Raw genomic sequence first — 16,905 nt, 5'->3', positions numbered from 1 at the left:
TTATAAGACTTTCTAGTATTCATATGTATGCTAATGAATCTAGACATATATATATAAATTATATACATTCATTAATTGATGAATCTAGGCAAGATTAGAAAGTCTTACATTATAAAATGAAGGGGGTATATTTTTACAGAGGCATATTTAAGATTCTAAGTTTGGGTGGTCCAACTTATATAAATTTATTTAAATACAATGTATCATACTAAATATTCAATACAAGCTTAAAATTAATCAAAAATTCACTATCACGTATTACTAAGAGTCATTCTTTTTTCTCTTTATAGCAGTTATTCTTTCACATACATATATATTTTATATTAGAATTTTTTGGTGGTCCATGGCCAACCGGGACCACCTCTAGATCCACCCTTGTATTTTTAGATATTCTCATATTTATTTTGAGTCCAATTATTTGAGGTCAATCTCAAACAAATAATTATCACAAATTATATAATTGACTTGTACAAAGCGTAGAATATCTCGTAATTCCGGCCCAAATTGTCCGGGACATATTTGAACGAAAAAAAAATCCACAAGAAGCAATTTCAATTCAGGCCCACGAGCCAGATTCCACGGTCGGCCCAAGGCCTAGAGCCGGCTGCTGTTTACCGTGGGCGCCGGCCGAGAGATCAGACGACGAACCAGTGGTTTTGGCGAAGCGAAAAAAAAAAATAAGGGCCGGAAAAAAAAAAGAAGAAGCGTAAGGCCAAGGAGCGAGGGAGCCTGAGGCCGGAGCAGCAGCAGCAGCGCCGGAGAATGGCAGGGAAGGCCGGCGGCCTCAAGGGCGTCGCCCTCATCAGCGGCGGCGGGGGCAACAGCACGGTCGCCGGCGCCCTGAACTTCTTCCAGGATCCCTCCACCGGTACGCGTCTCCTCCCCGGAGCTCCGTGCTGGCCGCCCGCGCGCGCAGCGGCTCCCCTCTCTTTGGTGAATCGAGCTTATCTCTCTGATAGGGGGTGGTGTGGTTTTGTGGCCTTGATCTCTGCGTCGGCTTTTTTAGGGTATACTGAGGTGAAGGGGAGGGTCGCCGGTCTCGCCCCGGGCCTCCACGGCTTCCACATCCACTCCTTCGGCGACACCACCAACGGCTGCAACTCCACCGGTTCGTCGCCTTCGTTTGCTTATCACGATTTCTTCGTTTGTGACTTAGGTTGTGGAATTGATGTGGTAATGCTCGATAAGATCGGTTACTCCAACTTCGAAGGGTGAACTCGGATGCTCAATTAGGTACAAGTAGAATTTGCAACACTAGCTACTAGAAGAGAAGCTAGGCGTCTAATTTTGCTGGACTGTTGGTCAAAGCATAAATGTGTGAGAAATTTTACTGGAATAGCAATTTCATTATGAATTGAGTTGTGCTGTGATGGATTACCCAATGGCTCATTTATTTGTATATAAAAAAGGTAGAAAACTGTTGGTTGTATAAAGATGTTGCCAGGCCTTCAGCCGAGGCTTTGTAGGTTACAATGCCTTTGACATGCCTATGAAAAAATTGCTTTTGCCCAATGAATGAGACAGTTTCAGAAGCTGCTGATGGATCATGGAATGGGCAGCAATTACCTTGTGGTGTACTCAGGATGAAGTTTTGAGAACGGCAGATGTCCAATCCTTCCTACAAAACTGTTTCCAATTCAGAATTATCTAGTCACCCTTTCTTTATAATTGTCTATTCGATAGTTGTTATTGCCCTGTAAAGTGAACAACTCTCTTTTTTTTTCTTTATTTCGAATATCTTATTCATCAGGATTTATCCTTTTTTGTTGTCTTGATGTGTAGACTAAATGTAGATTTGAAATGTTATGGAGGGACATATTTTTTTAGTTTGTTCTGATTAAACTACTCCCCCCAGGGCCCCATTTTAATCCTCACAATAAGTCCCATGGGGCACCATCTGATGATGAAAGACACGTGGGCGACCTGGGAAACATAATAGCCAACAAAGATGGTTAGCACTCTATCTACGTCTTTACACTAAGACTGTTGAGACAACTGACACAAACAAGTTATTTTGTAAATTAATTCATGTCTACCAATAATACATCACCTGTCTATTCCAGGCATTGCAGATATCTTCATAAAGGACCTAGAGGTTCCGTTGTCTTGAAATATGTAAAATATCGATTTCACATCTTATTGTTTATGTTAATGATTGTAATTCATCTTCATTATTTTGTGAAGATTTCACTTAGTGGGCCTCATTCCATATTGGGAAGAGCAGTTGTTGTTCATGCTGATCCTGATGACCTAGGAAGGGGTAAGCATTCCGTTATTGCTCTTGCAAGATTGTTGTTTGTCATGCAAAATTGAGGAGAATTCTCTCTTCCTACATTACATGGGCACTTCTTTTAGAAAAATATTTATTTCACTATGAAAGAGTAACTCGGAACTTATTAACTGCTAAATGGGCATGCTATCATGCTTGAAGATTCATATAAGTAATCCTTGGTTCCTAGGTACCCTCAGCCTATTCAGTGTTCCAAAGCTGCTTGAGATTTGGCTCTTCAACCTTTCAGTATAACTAGTAGTCAAGTACTAAGTCATACTATGGGAAATGTTATCATGCCCAAGCCCCATTAATCTGGGATATGCTGAATTACTGATTGCTTTTTTCTGGAGGGAGGCGGGGTAGCTGGTAGCTACTATGAATTGTTGCTGCTAATGTGTTGAGATACAGTTGGACATAATCCAGTAGGCAAGGGCCCTAAACAGGTCCACATAACAGGGTTAGCTTTGGCTGTGTCATGCTGCAGTTCAAAATCTAACTGCCGGTCTGTTCCCCTGTTACATTTCTGTATGTTTGGACTTTGGACTAGCAGACAAAAGTTATTGTAGTGTCTTAAGAAATACATATTTCTAGCCTTCAAGCGTTATAGGTTCCATTGTTTCACCAACTATCTTCAGTGCCTGCCGTTACTTTTATTTTATTTTTATATGGCAAGGCATATCTAGGAGTTGAGGCAATAAATCTCTTGCAATTAAGGTCAATAATGATGTACTTGATTCTGAACAACATAAGATTGCATCTGATTATTTAAGTATGCAATATTTTGGTATAATGTTTTTCTCTGCACCTGTTCAAACATTGGTTTACTTGGTTCCTTTTCATAACAGCTGGCTGACTTTGGCAAGTGGGCTCCAAAGTCATTTCTAAGTATCAATCAGTTGATTCAGATTTCGGATGACATGTATAATGTCAGAATAGGCTTCATGAACTGTTATGTTTTGCCATTTAGTATCAAATGATGAAGCATACACTTCTTGTACTAATCATCACTGTACTTTGATGTTTTGAAGGTGGGCATGAACTCAGTAAAACAACAGGAAATGCAGGAGCAAGAATTGGATGCGGTAAATGATAGTACTGAGGAACACAAAGGACAAACATTATACCAATAATATATATTTTTTCTTTGAAAGACTGATCCCTCCAATGGAGAGACAAGCTTATAAAATGTATGCTAATAACTTGTAGGTATCATTGGACTTCGATCTGCAGTTTAACAATCTATAGCCATGAAGCTTGAGATGGTGGTGAGCTTCTGTTCGGAGATGAAACCACTGGAGCTCTTCAATCCAGACTATTTCAAGGATGTGTTTTGTTATCACTGCCTTCAGTTATGTATACAGACTTTGTTATATTATAAATAAAGGAAAAGTTTGCAGATTTATGAGCATGTGGGTAGATGCTCATCCTTATATCCTGTACTGAAGCTGTGCAAACTCACAACAATGTGCTGCCATTTCACAATCGTCAGCTTACAATGGATGCTGCTTTTGAATTTGTACATAAGCCAGTGTCCTTATGGTGCTTAATAAACATAAAGCAGCTTTTCGTGAATATATGCTTGTACTGCATATACAGCCTAGGCGAGCGTGACAAATCTGGCAAAGCTAGCAGTTAGCACTCGTGTTGCCGGCTCATATTTACTCTGCTTTCACAAGGTTGCCATGCAACCAAGCAAACGCTGACAAATCTGGAAACGAGTTTGTCATGGTGTGCGCTTTTATGTTGCTTCAAACGTACTGAAACCCATTTTGTCAACTTCAAACTTGTGTCAGATTCTACTCTCTACAGGATCGTAGAACTGGAAATGCTCCCCTACGCTGTGTTTAATCGAGCAATCCAATTTGTCAGCTTCAAACTTGTGTCAGATTCTACTCCCTACTGTATTGAAAAGAAAAAAAAAACTGCGAATGCTCGCCTAACCTAGCTGCTCAAGGATCAAGTATCCTGACAGCATATGACGTCGTGAGCACCAGGCGGCCATGATCCATCCATTTCGATCCGTGAGGTGTGACAGTCCCAAGACAGTGAGTCCAAACACTACAATCTCGCATCAGGGATGCAAACAAGAGCAAGAGATCATGCTACATCAATACGACTTGCAGTTTGCAGGTTAAGTAAAATATAAATCGCGTTTTGTAGCCTCCCCGGCGTCGATGCTGATACCAAGGTCAGCCCCCTCGCCCCGGGTAAGGAATTGCCTCGACGGGAACCGGACACGGCGGAACGCGCCAAAAGCGGCGAGCGAGCCGTGCCCCCGTTTCGTTCTCGCGGCGCGCGCGACGCCTGGAGCTTCCCCCTTGGCGCCGGGCCGGGCGGGTGGAGCGGAGCGGATACCGGCGGGCGCGAGCCGCGACGGCTGCTACGGACACCGTCCCCCCGCACGCCTCCCCGCGCCGCCGATGCCGCCACGGAGAAGCGGCTCGTGGACTTCGCGCGGAGGCGTCCGGTCTCGGCGGGCGCGAGCGGTGGTGGTGGCCACTGACGAATCCCGGCCATAACGGCGTCACGCAGCACGTACTGCGTGCGTACGTACCCTGGGTCGGTTTGGGACCGAGTAAAATAAACGAGCCCCGCACGTAGTACGTGGCGCGGCTGTGGATGGAATCATGCACGCAGGCGAGCGATCGAAGGCGCGCCCGTGCGTGCGGGCGGGTCGTCTGCGTGGGGGCGACGGCGCGCGCGCGGCAGCATTCGCGGGGCGGGATCATCGTGGCGTGTGCGGGGTCGTGTCGTCCCTGCGCCTCGGCTTCGCCTGCGTGTGCGTGTGCGTGCGCGTGCGCCGTGGCGACACCGTCGTCTCGCTTGGCAGCGTGATCCCTCCGATGCACCGCGCGAGCGGGCGGGCGGCCGGGCCGACCGTTCCTGCCGTGCCATTAAGTCCGTTGTTCTGTACGATCGGTCGTCGTCGTAGTGGCAACAACGTATAGCGTCGTCTGTGAATAACCGTGGTTTTTTGTGACAGGAACCACTTGGTCGGTCCAACTGTTCATGACAAAACTACAGGAGTACATGTGCAGTTAATAGTGCTAGTAGTATCACTCACCTCAAACGAGACCGAGAAAAGAGAGATGCAAAAGGAAGACCGAATAGGTGGAAAATGTCCCTCGGTTTGAATCTATCCCCCCTTGGAAAACCAAGTTTGGAGCAAGACGAACCCAATCATAGTTTAGTTCTCTTCTCTTTTTCTTCTTTTCATAGCCTTAGTAGGCAATCAAGTAAATGCATCGATGAGTAATGATGAGCACATCCACAGATCATATAGCCTACTACTATTCAAACTGAAGGAATGCACGTAAACTGGATGAGCGAGCTCCATGTATGGAAAGATGAGTTGTACACACTAGTCCATGTGGATACTGCACGTCACACTCTCAGCTACACTACAAACCTCTCGATACACAGCAACATCGCAGCAGGCTGGGCTCAAAAGGGGAAGTGATTCATGTGAAAAGATGAGACTAATAGTTGCGCTAATCACATCGAGTTAATTAACGCCTAAGCAAAATGGCTTGATCCCTTCTGGGACAAAACCAAAGCGATCTAGGTCCACACGAAGCAGATCACGCTGCATCTGGATCAATGAAAGCGAACTGGATCATTGTTGTTGCAGGAGATCGTTTCAATTTGTTTTAGCAGTAGCTCGTCAGGAAAGACTTGCATGCACACTGTGCTAGTTTGGTTTTACCCAGAACTCGAGAAGAGAAAAAAAGAGGCCGTTCACGCCGGCAGTATTGCATGCCGAACGCATGCTAGTGGACTAGTGGTCTCATACTCTCGTAGTATTAGAGAAGTTCAATAGTATTGTCAACTACTAACTCTAATTTATCTATAGTCAATTTAATAGTTAATTCATACAATAGTTACATACAAAACATCAATACATGGTCCTACATGTCATACACATATTTTGTCTTTGAGGCCGTGTGCAGCTGGCTATAAATTAGTAGCTCACCTCTCTTCTCTCTCCCTTTTATCTATTTAAAATATGCTTACAACTGACTTATAGCGTGCTATTGTACCTGCTCTTATAGACTTTAAACTTCGATTTGGTCCACAAGAAATTGATGTTCAATTCAGTCACCAGCTTTGCTTTTTGGAAGCTCTTGTGGGAAAGCTTAAAAGCGTCAAACCTGATCATCATCTCAAAGCAAAACCAACTTACACAGGAAGATTGAGAAAAAAAGAGCAGAAAACTCGAGTGCTCATTTGGAACGGAATTTTGAAGGATTATTTTTCTACGAAAAAAATCTATATGCTTCTTTGTTTTGTCTCCTCTAAATTTCTTTAAAAAATCTTACAAAATGCCTTAAAACATAGGAATTTTAGATGATTTTTAGCATGAGATTCAATATATTGGAAAGTTTCTTTTGTCTTTACCTCTTTTCTAATTCATGTGTAAACTGCAGTTTTCATGTATTTCTCTAATCCGTAAAATTTAAGTTGATAGAATACTTCAATATTATATTTTCTCCATGTTTGTGGAGAATAGTATATTCCAAAGGAGCCTAAAAAAGTGTACATAAATAAGTTCCGGTTTATACTACTAGCATTATAATACTGGCCTCTGCTTAATCGGTGACGCTAGCTTTTGTGTGTTTTACCAAGTGGCCGACAGGGTTACTGTAAAAGATCGAAAAGGAAAAAACCGTCGGGACTCTCCATGTCACACTGTCACCTTTCTTTTTTCTCTCTTCCGTCTCAACGTTTCAAAATTTTCAACGGGCCGTCTCACGCAAGCATCGTCAGTTTTATCGTCCATGCAGCATGTCTGGCCTGCTGTGTTCTCTCTCTCTCCAACTGTGTTGTGTTGGCTCGATGTGTCGCATGCCCAACGTGACACTGTCGCCTCAAAGTTTTTTCTTTTTTAATGTTTGAAATGTAGAGATAGCATGTGTCCAATTTAGGTGGAGAGATTTGATTTCTTGACGTGAGGTTTGATTATTTGACATCATAACTCACTGTCATTGACCCACATGTCATACTCACAAATGTTAACATAAATAATTGGCTAACGAATAAAGTGTCAAATCATCAAATTTATACACGACGAACATTGCGAAAAGAATGGTATTTTTACTCTTTATTTTTTAGCATGAACATGTTTGATTTGATAAATCAGGGATGAACATACGTGCATTGAGTCACGGCGAGAGGCAAGCAGTGCAAAAGGGGTCGATTTTACTCACATTTTAGGGCTGTTATTTTACACGGGTTGAAGAATATCCTAGGAGGTAAATACTGGGGGGAAAATGTCGGCAAAAGATTAACTTAGCATAATATAGCATTGGATTATGCTGTAAGATGTATGGAGAAGAGCGCTTCATCGATCGGATTTCATGCTTCAGCGGCGGGAGATGAGGTGAGATCAGATCCTCTGGTGGTGGTGGAGCTGGTACAGCTGCTGCTGGTGGATCCCGGCGTGCCGTCGCAGTGGCGGCTGCACCGTCTTGTGCTGCTTTGACTTCTCGTCGACGATGGCGATGAGCCCGCCCAGCGGCGGCCGCATCTTGGCACGGTAGGATATCTCGTCGTAGGGGCGGCGGTAGAAGCGGAGGAACGGCAGGAAGGACTCGCGCTCCCGCTCGCCGCGGCTGGCCTGGCCGTCCTTCCGGAACGCGAACAGCATCGACGGCGACTGCAGGAACGACGGGCGTGGCGTCCGCGGGAACTGCTGCGGCGGCGCCGGCGTCTTCTGCAACCCCTTGGTCGAGAACGGCGTCAGCGGGGCGCCGCGGTAGACGGGCGGCGTCGTCGTCGTCGTTGTCGTGGAGCGCGCGGCGGGGGAGGCGAAGGAGAAGGACCGCGCCGAGAGCGGTGACGCGCCGATGAGGGACGGGCTGGAGGTCGGCACCACGGAGCGAGGCCCCACCGACGACGGCGTGGTGGAGAGGTACCACGGCTTGAGGGTGTTGTCGTGCGACACGGTGACGGAGAAGCGCGACGAGGCGGAGCCCACGCCGCCGCCCTTCCCGGTCGCCAGCACGGCCGCCGCCGGCTCGAAACGCAGCGACGCCGTCCGCGGGTACGCCGTGAACGACGCGTCCTCCAGCGAGTCCTCGAAGTCCAGCGAGCACACCACCGCCGTCGCCGGCGCTAGCTCCACAAACGGCCTCACTCCCTGCACAACGTCCCCACACGTTCCATCATCACCACCTAACTCGCCATGCACACACCATTGATGCAGCAAGCGAGATAGTAGACGCGATCGACGTTGACGCACCTTCCAGAGGACGGAGAACAGAGACGGCGGGTCGATGACGAAAGCGCGGTGGAGGCGGCCGGGGTAGTAGTCGGCGACGATCTTGAGCGTGCCCATAAGCAGGTTGAGGAAAGCCGACGCCGACCGGAAAAAGCCTGCACCGCAAAAAAGATTCGATTCCATCTCGTCAACCCCTCACTTTCTTGCAGATTCTACGGCTCGCGCTTTCCACGCATCACTGATCCAATCATTCCCGCTACGATTCAAACGGCACCGGCGGGAAGCCGGGGGCCTCCGCCACCAAAAGCGGCAGCCGTGTCTGCCACTGTAGCGGTAACTGTGCAAGGCCGGGGGGACCGCAAGCGATGCCGTCGCCGGCGAGTGCACACGGCGAGGCGACACGACACGACACGACACGGCGTGCAGTTCTCGTCCGTGCGACGAGACGAAGGTTTCGCCGAGACATCCGCATGTGCAGTTCGTGCACAGCTCTGGCCTTATGCCACTACGGTCCATTCTGCCTTGCCCGTGCAAGGCAATGCGAAACGCGGCCACTATTTCCTCACTGTTGCTGCCTTCCCTCTTTGGAGAAAGAAAGGACATGCACAGATGTACTGCTACTGCTGCTACAGCGACGGGAGCGATTGGAAATGGTGAAGAAATGGCTGCTTACTTGCATCGAAGAGGAGGACGAACTGGTCGACGAAGCGGGACATGCATGACACAGCCACCTCCAACGTGAACACCAGCAAGCGCACGAACCTAATTAAGCAAGGAAGCAATAGTCAATGCATTGTTAACACTGAGTTAATGATTAATTAGGCAGGTGTTCGTTTCGTTTATTTTGTTCTTACGATTTCTGGGAATGGAACTTTGGGTAGTCCTGCTTGATCCGAAAGACCTGGTAGAGAAAGACCTCCTAGTCAGAACATATTCTCTAGCTAGCGTGTGAGTGTGAATTTTGTTGCACCCGGCTCGCAGGCCATGGAGACGTACCACGACAGGTCGGGCCTCGTCGTCGTGGCCGGCGACGTATGCGACACCGTCAGCCAGCTCGGCGGAGAACTCGTCGGCGATGATGTGATCTGCTCAACACAAAGAGAGGGCAGAAATTAATCAACGAAGCGTCCTTCGAAGTTCGAACAGTATACCAACAAGCGTACACTGTTGCAAGACCGTACTTGCTTTGCATATTGCAGCAAGCAGCAAGGGAACAAATCACACGGCACAATAAATTCAGAGCACAGTAGCTTGACCAAAATACACTGTGCCGTAGGAATCGCCAACACCCAAAGGAAGAGAACAGAAGCGAAACAGAGCAGGGGCATGCAGCGGGGCGCCACCAACTATTACCATAGCAAAAACCCCACGGATTTCAAAAAAAGAAAGAAAAATCAGGGCCCCGGTGGCCGGAAAATCGCAGCGACAGCCAACAGCCAGACACGGTTAATGAAAACGCAGATTTGTTGGCAGAAACATGGAAGAGAAAAGGGCAGAGGGGAAATGGGAATGGAGTAGTAAATGAGGAGAGATGTGAATGGAAATGGAATGGAAGCGTACGTACCGGCTCCGATGGTCTCCCTCCATGACAGGACGGTCCTCAGGTGCTTCGCCGCCTTCTTCACGCTCTCCCCTCTCGCGCGGAGGAACCGCTCCACGCACGCGTCGTTGCAGTACAGCGCCTGCTCTCGCCACGCACCCGGCAGAGACCAGAGGTTAATTAGCTAGCCCAACCGATTGAAAAGACTGGAAAACGCAGGGACGTCGTGGCATGGCAGGAGAGCGGCGGCGGCGGCGGCGGCGTGTGCGAACCTGCTTGGCGGTGAGGGGCGCCTGCTTGCGGAGGGCCTTGCGGACGGCCTCGATCTTCTCCCTCTCCTTGGCGTCCACCTTCTCCATGGCCATCGAATCGCGGCGAAGATTACCAGAGGAAAGAACCGGTTAACCCAAGAGGGAGAACGAAAGATTCAGACTTGAGAGAGAGCGTGGAGGGTGCGCGAGGCGGCGGCGTGAGGAGCGACGAGGACGAAGGAAGAAAAAAAAGGCGTAGAGGCGACAGTATTATAAAGCGTGGGGCGGGCGGGGTGTGCCGTTCGAGCCACACAGGGGGGGGGGGGGGGCACTTCGCTCGGCTCGGCTCGGCGGCGGCCGAGGCGCAGCGCGCGTGCTGACGGCGAGACGGAAACGGACGTTTGTTTGGCCGCGCTGGCGGCCCCCGCATGGTTTGGTCTCGTCGACTTTTGCTCGTGTTGTTTTGCCCGTGTTGGTGCGTCCGGTTATTAAAGAACCACACTTTTGCGCTTTTATTTGATCATCATCATCATCGTCATCATCATCACCGTCATAGTTTTGGGTTCATGTTTTCAGGGCTTCGTCGTATACTTCTTTGACTACTTATATATGTTTTTTTTTACTTTTTTTAGTAAAGCCGGATGTAATGCCTTTTTCTCCAAAGAAAATTCTCCAATACACGGTCTTGTTGAGCCAGAAATGGCTTGAGTTGCATGTATCCATTGAGTATTGTCGCATAGACACTCTGTCTAGGGTTTTTCTTTTATTCTTTCCAAAACGTATAATTTGTTTACTCATGCTATATTCAATAAATTGGTACAGTCTATGCCGATTCGTTCGAAACAAAAAAAAAAGGTGTACTACTTTAAATATTATTGTGAGTAGGTTGTAGAAAATATTGAGAAAAAACATTGTTATTTAAGGTTGCAAGGAGGGTTGTTGAGGCTATATTTATATTTGTATAATAGTTGTAATAATGCATATCACCGTTGTGTTTTGAACGGAATGCATAAATACTACTACACGACAATGTGTTTTGAACGGAATGCATAAATACTACTACACGACAATACGGTCAAAGCCAAACATGTAACGCTAGCTTCAAAAGTTAAATATGCTAAATATGATTGACGCGCCTCTGTATTTGAAAAAAATATAGCCATTAGGTTTATGTTTTATTTTATTATTGACGGATCCAGACTCTTAGTTGAGTGGGGATAATAAAGGGAATCGAGTAAGTGACTTATTTAGCCGTTAGTTATTATTATAACTATTGTTTTGTAATATGGTCGTGACCAACTAATTATCGAAACAATTGAGTTGCTAAATCATTTTTTCATGGCTTTCTCTTAGTTTCCTTCCATACAAGAAAGTAAATGGCTAATTGTGTGTCTCACTTGGTATGGATTGATGCCTCTATTAGACATACATTTTCTTGCTTATGGTTGTAGCGATATCGTCACATATGCGATACTATACAGTCCTATGGCCCGATAATTTTTCAAGAAAATGATTATCAAATAGCAGTGGATATGTATATTTTAACTTTTTATTTTGAAATGGGGGATCGCATGCACTTCTATTGAATGCATATATACAAAGGTCAATATAGGTGGTTTTCATGAAAAAAGATACACCTTAGATTTATCCTCTGGTCAAAGTAGAAAGCTAAGAGTCGGATAAAGTAAAAATTCAGAAATAATATTAAGAATCTTTTCAATTGCTATCTTATTATGAATGCGCTTGAGAAACGAAGACAAAATAGTGGAATAGAAACCATCAAGCTAAGTGGCTAGAGAAGAAAAATCTAGTACACACCTCCATGTTTTGTGCCCTATACGGACGAGCCCACATGCTTCTTGAAAATTATTTTAATTTCATTTTTAATATTATAATGTCTAATTACTTTGTTTGTACCCTAGAATAATTATCCCAAAATTCTATTTAGCGAAAAATATACATGAAATACCACTCCTCCGTCTGTCTTGAAAGTTGAAAGTTGACAAGAGAAAGTAAATTTTTCATGATACAGCTGCCAAAGTAAAAACCTCTGCCCCCTCGAGCACGACAATATATGTCCTTTGAACAGTACAAATATCAGACTTTAAAATTTTAACTATAAATCTCTTTTAAAATATTTGTTTTTAAAATAGGAAACCATAGTATAGATTAATCTTGGAAAGTAGTTCGATAAAATCATTGAATTTTAGAGGCTGTACCACGTTCTTATTCTGATATTCACCACCCCTCCCTAAGCTATCAAATGGTAGAGTGACCTCACTGAATACAGATTAGAAATTTTTAAGGCCCATTGCACATTATCATGACCATAAAAAAGACATTGCAAATATTAGCCTCATTGTTTTACTTTTCATAAGAATAAGTGAAATCATTTAGTATAACTTAAAAAATAATTTATGAGCAAAAGTTTCATAAATGTGTCATGAGCGATCAAAAGAAAATGTTGTAAAATAAAACACGATGAAAAACATTAAAATCAATTTCAAATTTAAGTTTTAAAATTTAAACTTTAGATTATAGCATAGCCATAATTAAATGAAAAAGATGAGAAAATATATTATCTTAAGCGACCGTCAGACATCAGTGCTACGCGCGGGCTTCTTAATCACCAAGTGGTCGTCTTAAATAGATGTTCCAATTTCTATTCTCGACAGTCAGAAAACTTAAGTGTATACATGTTGGTCTTTGACGGCGAAAAGAGGCCTTGTGAGGCCGACATTAATTAACACAAAGCTATATATATAGTTTATACTACATATATTTATTTAGTAGAAAATAAGATTCGAAGAATAGAATTTAGTACCCTTAATATTAATGAGGAATATATGGGATGAGATGTCATATGAGGTAAAATAGGGATACTATTAAATAAAAAGTGATCGATAGTGTGATTAATATCAAAAGTGTTTATATTTTAGATAAGATTTATATTTTAGAGATAATGAATTCTATGACCGAGGGAGTAGACACAAAGTGCTAAAGATCCGGAGGTTAGGTTGCCATGTCGTGCTGCAATTAAGAGTCACATTCTGCATCATAAAATTACATATACATACATGATGCATGGATTCCTTTCTCTGTCTGCTCCACGAGTAAAATGACATGTACATAGATATCTAGCGTACGCAACCGTATACGTGTGCTAATCACCTTTCTAGTATGGGTACTAGTTAATTATGTTCTTGTATCAGGTTGGATGATTAATGGACCTTATACGACAAGATAAGATCTGGGGTCTGGCCCATTTATACACGCACATCCTATCTATATGCATAGATTTTCTGAAAGAGAACACAGTTAAGTTGTCCCAGGGCATGTAGGCTCAGATTTCAGAGCTTGTCCGATGAGTAGCTACAGCCAGGGGCACAAACACGTACACCATCTCACGAACAGACCATGTTCTCTGATACTCCAGTGATCTTACCGGGGGGTGCGTTCAGCAATATTTGCCTGCTGCATCTATCAGCATAGCACTGCGCCATGAAGGGCATGCAGCACAGCAGCAGCAGCATCAGCCTAGCTAGTTCTCTGCGGTTCGGCTGTCGCATTCGTCGCTGAACTTGAGCCCATCACGGGGCAGCGGGGCGGCAGCAGCGGAGACGACGACGAGACGCACGCGGTTTCTGTTCGCACGTGTGGTGAGCCACGCGTCCTAAACTCCCCCCAGCGCCCTAGAGCTAACAGCTAACCACCCCACACCAGCAACAGGTAACCTGTGATCAGGAGGTGTCCATTAGCGGCTTGTCCCTGCCGGATTAGCTAAGCTTAGCTAGCTCGCTGCAGAGCGATCGAGCTCGCGCGCATATGCAGCAGCTGGCTGCAGCTTAGACGGGATCAGAGGCAAGCGCACCGCGGTCCTTAGATTTGGAGTAAATTATTCAATTCTTACTAAACTATATATATTAATTAGCGTACAGATATAAAAATTAGATAATTAAACGTATTAAAGCCTCGATAATTTCTATTCTAGATTCGTCACCGCCTACAATCCAACCCGGTCGGCCGTCGTCTCCATCAGCAGCTAGCTGTGGCTTCACACAGCTTGTGATCTCTCGAGGGGGCCATGCGTGACAGCGAGAGCATTGACAAAGACGGGAGACGCTCGTTGGGTTGCAATCATTCCTGTGATCTCGGTCATTATCAGAGTAGTGGCTAGCTAGCATTCGCATTTCGCGATCCCACGCATCGTCCTGCGGTTTTTGGCAGCTTGGCCTGCTCCACAAGCACAACCCTGCTCACAATGCGACATGATAAGCCACCTAATATGCCCTTTCGCTTCATGTTGGTCTCATCCGGACGTCGTAGCTATAGCTGTAGTCTTGTAGCATTTACTTCCTCCGTCAAAAAAAAATCAATTCTCCGGTTTTCATGTCTAACGTTTGACCATCCGTTTTATTTAAAAAATTTCAGAAAATTAGAAAAAAATTAGTCATACGTAAAGTACTATTCATGATTTATCATCTAATAAAAACAAAAATATCAATCACAAAAAAAATTTAAATAAAATAAAGAGTTAAAAATTATAGGTAAAATGTGAAAAAATGATTTATTTTAGGACGGAGGGAGTAAGTCACCACCTTACAGTTGATCGAGTTGCATACTTGCATGCATGCTTCCGGTTGAATGGATGCGAACTAGGAATTGAACCTATGTGGCCTCGGTATGTTTCTAGTGTTTTTTCATTTATCAAGAGGTAGATCACTATACTCGTGTTTTTATCAAGAGAAAACGGCTGCTGTAGGTTTTATAACTGACCTTGGTAAAATTGTTTCTCTGGATTTACAGAGATTGACACTTTGACAGTGTGTCTTAGTTAATTGATCAGAGTCCGCTTATCTGAGTATGATCCGGAGTAGTAGATGCCCGTCCGAACTATGGCTATGGAATTGATGTGACATTGTGTCACACAGTTTTTCTGTTTTGGTGTGTACATGAATGGAATTGCTTCCAAGTTTTAGCTGCCATACAGAAAAAAAAAAATCTAATCAGCAGTTTGGACTTTGGACATGGCATCATTTTTTTTTTCTTTAAAGTTGTACTAGTTTTGACGAGACTTTGATCCCGTAAGAGCAAGTCTAATAACAGTCTATAAGCCGCCTAAATGATGAGGTGGAGCAGAGATGAGAGGGATGAGGAGCGGGTTAAGCTTATAGCCGGCTCTGGCATAAGAACCAAAATAACTTTGTGAAAAATATAAAGAAACCATGTATTAATTACGAATAACTAACTATTATATATGTAGGCTGAGAAAAGACTATAAAGAGTATTACTGTCAGCTTGCTGGCTATATTATTACTAGCGAGCATATACGTAACGTTCGAGCCAACTCTGACACAAGAACCAAAAAAACTCTGTGAGAGATATAACGAAACCATGTATTAATTACGAATAACTAGCTATTATATATGTAGACTGAAAAAAGACTATAAAAAATCTTATTGTCAGCTTACTGGCTATATTATTACTAGCGAGCATATACGTAATGTTCGAACCTAAAACTAATTAATAACTTACTCTCAGTTTGATAGAGTCCCCCGTCAGAGTAGTAATTACTAGCGAAAGTACTACAGATAGGTATGTTCGAACCTAAAACTAATTAATTAATGTTGCTCAATCATTGTTGCTTGTCGAAACTTTAGCGTGCCAGCAGAATCGTGAACACGGAAATGATCACAAGTATGGAGTAGTAGATGATTAATTCATGATTGTGAATTTGTGATCCAACATATACTCCATATCTTGTTTAACTCAATAAAAAAAAAACTCCATATGTTGTCGCGTTGTACTCCTATATGATTTGGCAACGGAAAGCTCCAAACTTTATGTGTTGTTTTCTAGTAGGAGTACGTCTTCTCCCTTTATTTTATTTTGGAAGAAAACGAAGTGACTGTTTCTCAAAGGGTAGCGCTAGCAAGTTGATAATATACCGATTTAAAATTAATGTCAGTTCAATCATATCAATAGCAAGAGTCCACGGCCTTGTGACCTGTGAGTCCTTTGCATGGCTTTACAGGGGCGTACGCAAGGCATTTTTTACCTGATGATTCTTTTTGAAAATAGATCATTAGTTTAGGAATGACTATTTTCTCAACGCCATGGTAATTAATTGCCGCCGAAATTTTAAATCTTAGCACAATAACGCTAACGCCGATATCCTCCAGCCCTCGTGATAGCCTTGCGTTGATTGGAGAGGGTCAACGCTACAAAGACTAACATCGATGATCTATTTATAAAGGCATGTTCAACGGGCTCTATCTCAAGCCATATCAGTAACAAGAGTATATTTTATAATGATACGTAAAAGGTAGAGTTAGGTGTGATTTCTTTATTAATGTAATAAAATATTTTTTATTAAGCTAGTTTTCTTTTTATACATTGACATACAAGAAAGTTTCCTTTAATAAATGCTAAGAGTCGACTCTAAGCCGTTGCCATGTATGACAACAGTTTCTCTCTCTCCTTCTCTCTTTCCTACACGTCACCAAATTTGCTTACGTGCCGACTAAGAGAGTCTTAATAAGCAACTTTGTACGTGCCATAAATAACTTATTCATATGTATATGCTTAAAAAGTTCAAAAAGTAAGTAAGTTATTTTTCATA

General features: G+C 43.9%; 2 protein-coding genes across 2 annotated transcripts; one reads left to right on the top strand and one right to left on the bottom strand.

The window, feature by feature from the left end:
- The first annotated feature begins 659 nt into the window (after positions 1-659).
- On the top strand, positions 660-3,672 carry LOC102703103 (superoxide dismutase [Cu-Zn] 2-like). Its single transcript, XM_006649583.3, has 7 exons — positions 660-868; positions 1,007-1,108; positions 1,856-1,951; positions 2,064-2,095; positions 2,185-2,260; positions 3,301-3,354; positions 3,479-3,672. Exons 1-7 carry the CDS (start codon positions 763-765, stop codon positions 3,505-3,507), a joined length of 495 nt encoding a protein of 164 aa, XP_006649646.1. The 5' UTR covers positions 660-762; the 3' UTR covers positions 3,508-3,672.
- Positions 3,673-7,454: 3,782 nt separating this feature from the next.
- LOC102705518 (SEC14 cytosolic factor-like) lies at positions 7,455-10,552 on the bottom strand. The gene is made up of 7 exons (XM_040522382.1): positions 10,305-10,552; positions 10,057-10,174; positions 9,489-9,577; positions 9,347-9,393; positions 9,166-9,254; positions 8,514-8,647; positions 7,455-8,411 (listed from the first exon to the last, which is right to left on the bottom strand). The coding sequence occupies exons 1-7, from the start codon at positions 10,395-10,397 to the stop codon at positions 7,659-7,661; spliced, it is 1,323 nt and encodes a 440-aa protein (XP_040378316.1). The 5' UTR covers positions 10,398-10,552; the 3' UTR covers positions 7,455-7,658.
- Between the last annotated feature and the right edge of the window lie 6,353 nt (positions 10,553-16,905).

Source organism: Oryza brachyantha, chromosome 3, assembly GCF_000231095.2.
Source record: "Oryza brachyantha chromosome 3, ObraRS2, whole genome shotgun sequence".
In the NCBI taxonomy this organism is placed as follows: Eukaryota; Viridiplantae; Streptophyta; class Magnoliopsida; order Poales; family Poaceae; genus Oryza; species Oryza brachyantha.
The sequence above is the reverse complement of the archived record's forward strand: the minus strand, read 5'-3'. Positions and strand labels throughout refer to the sequence as shown.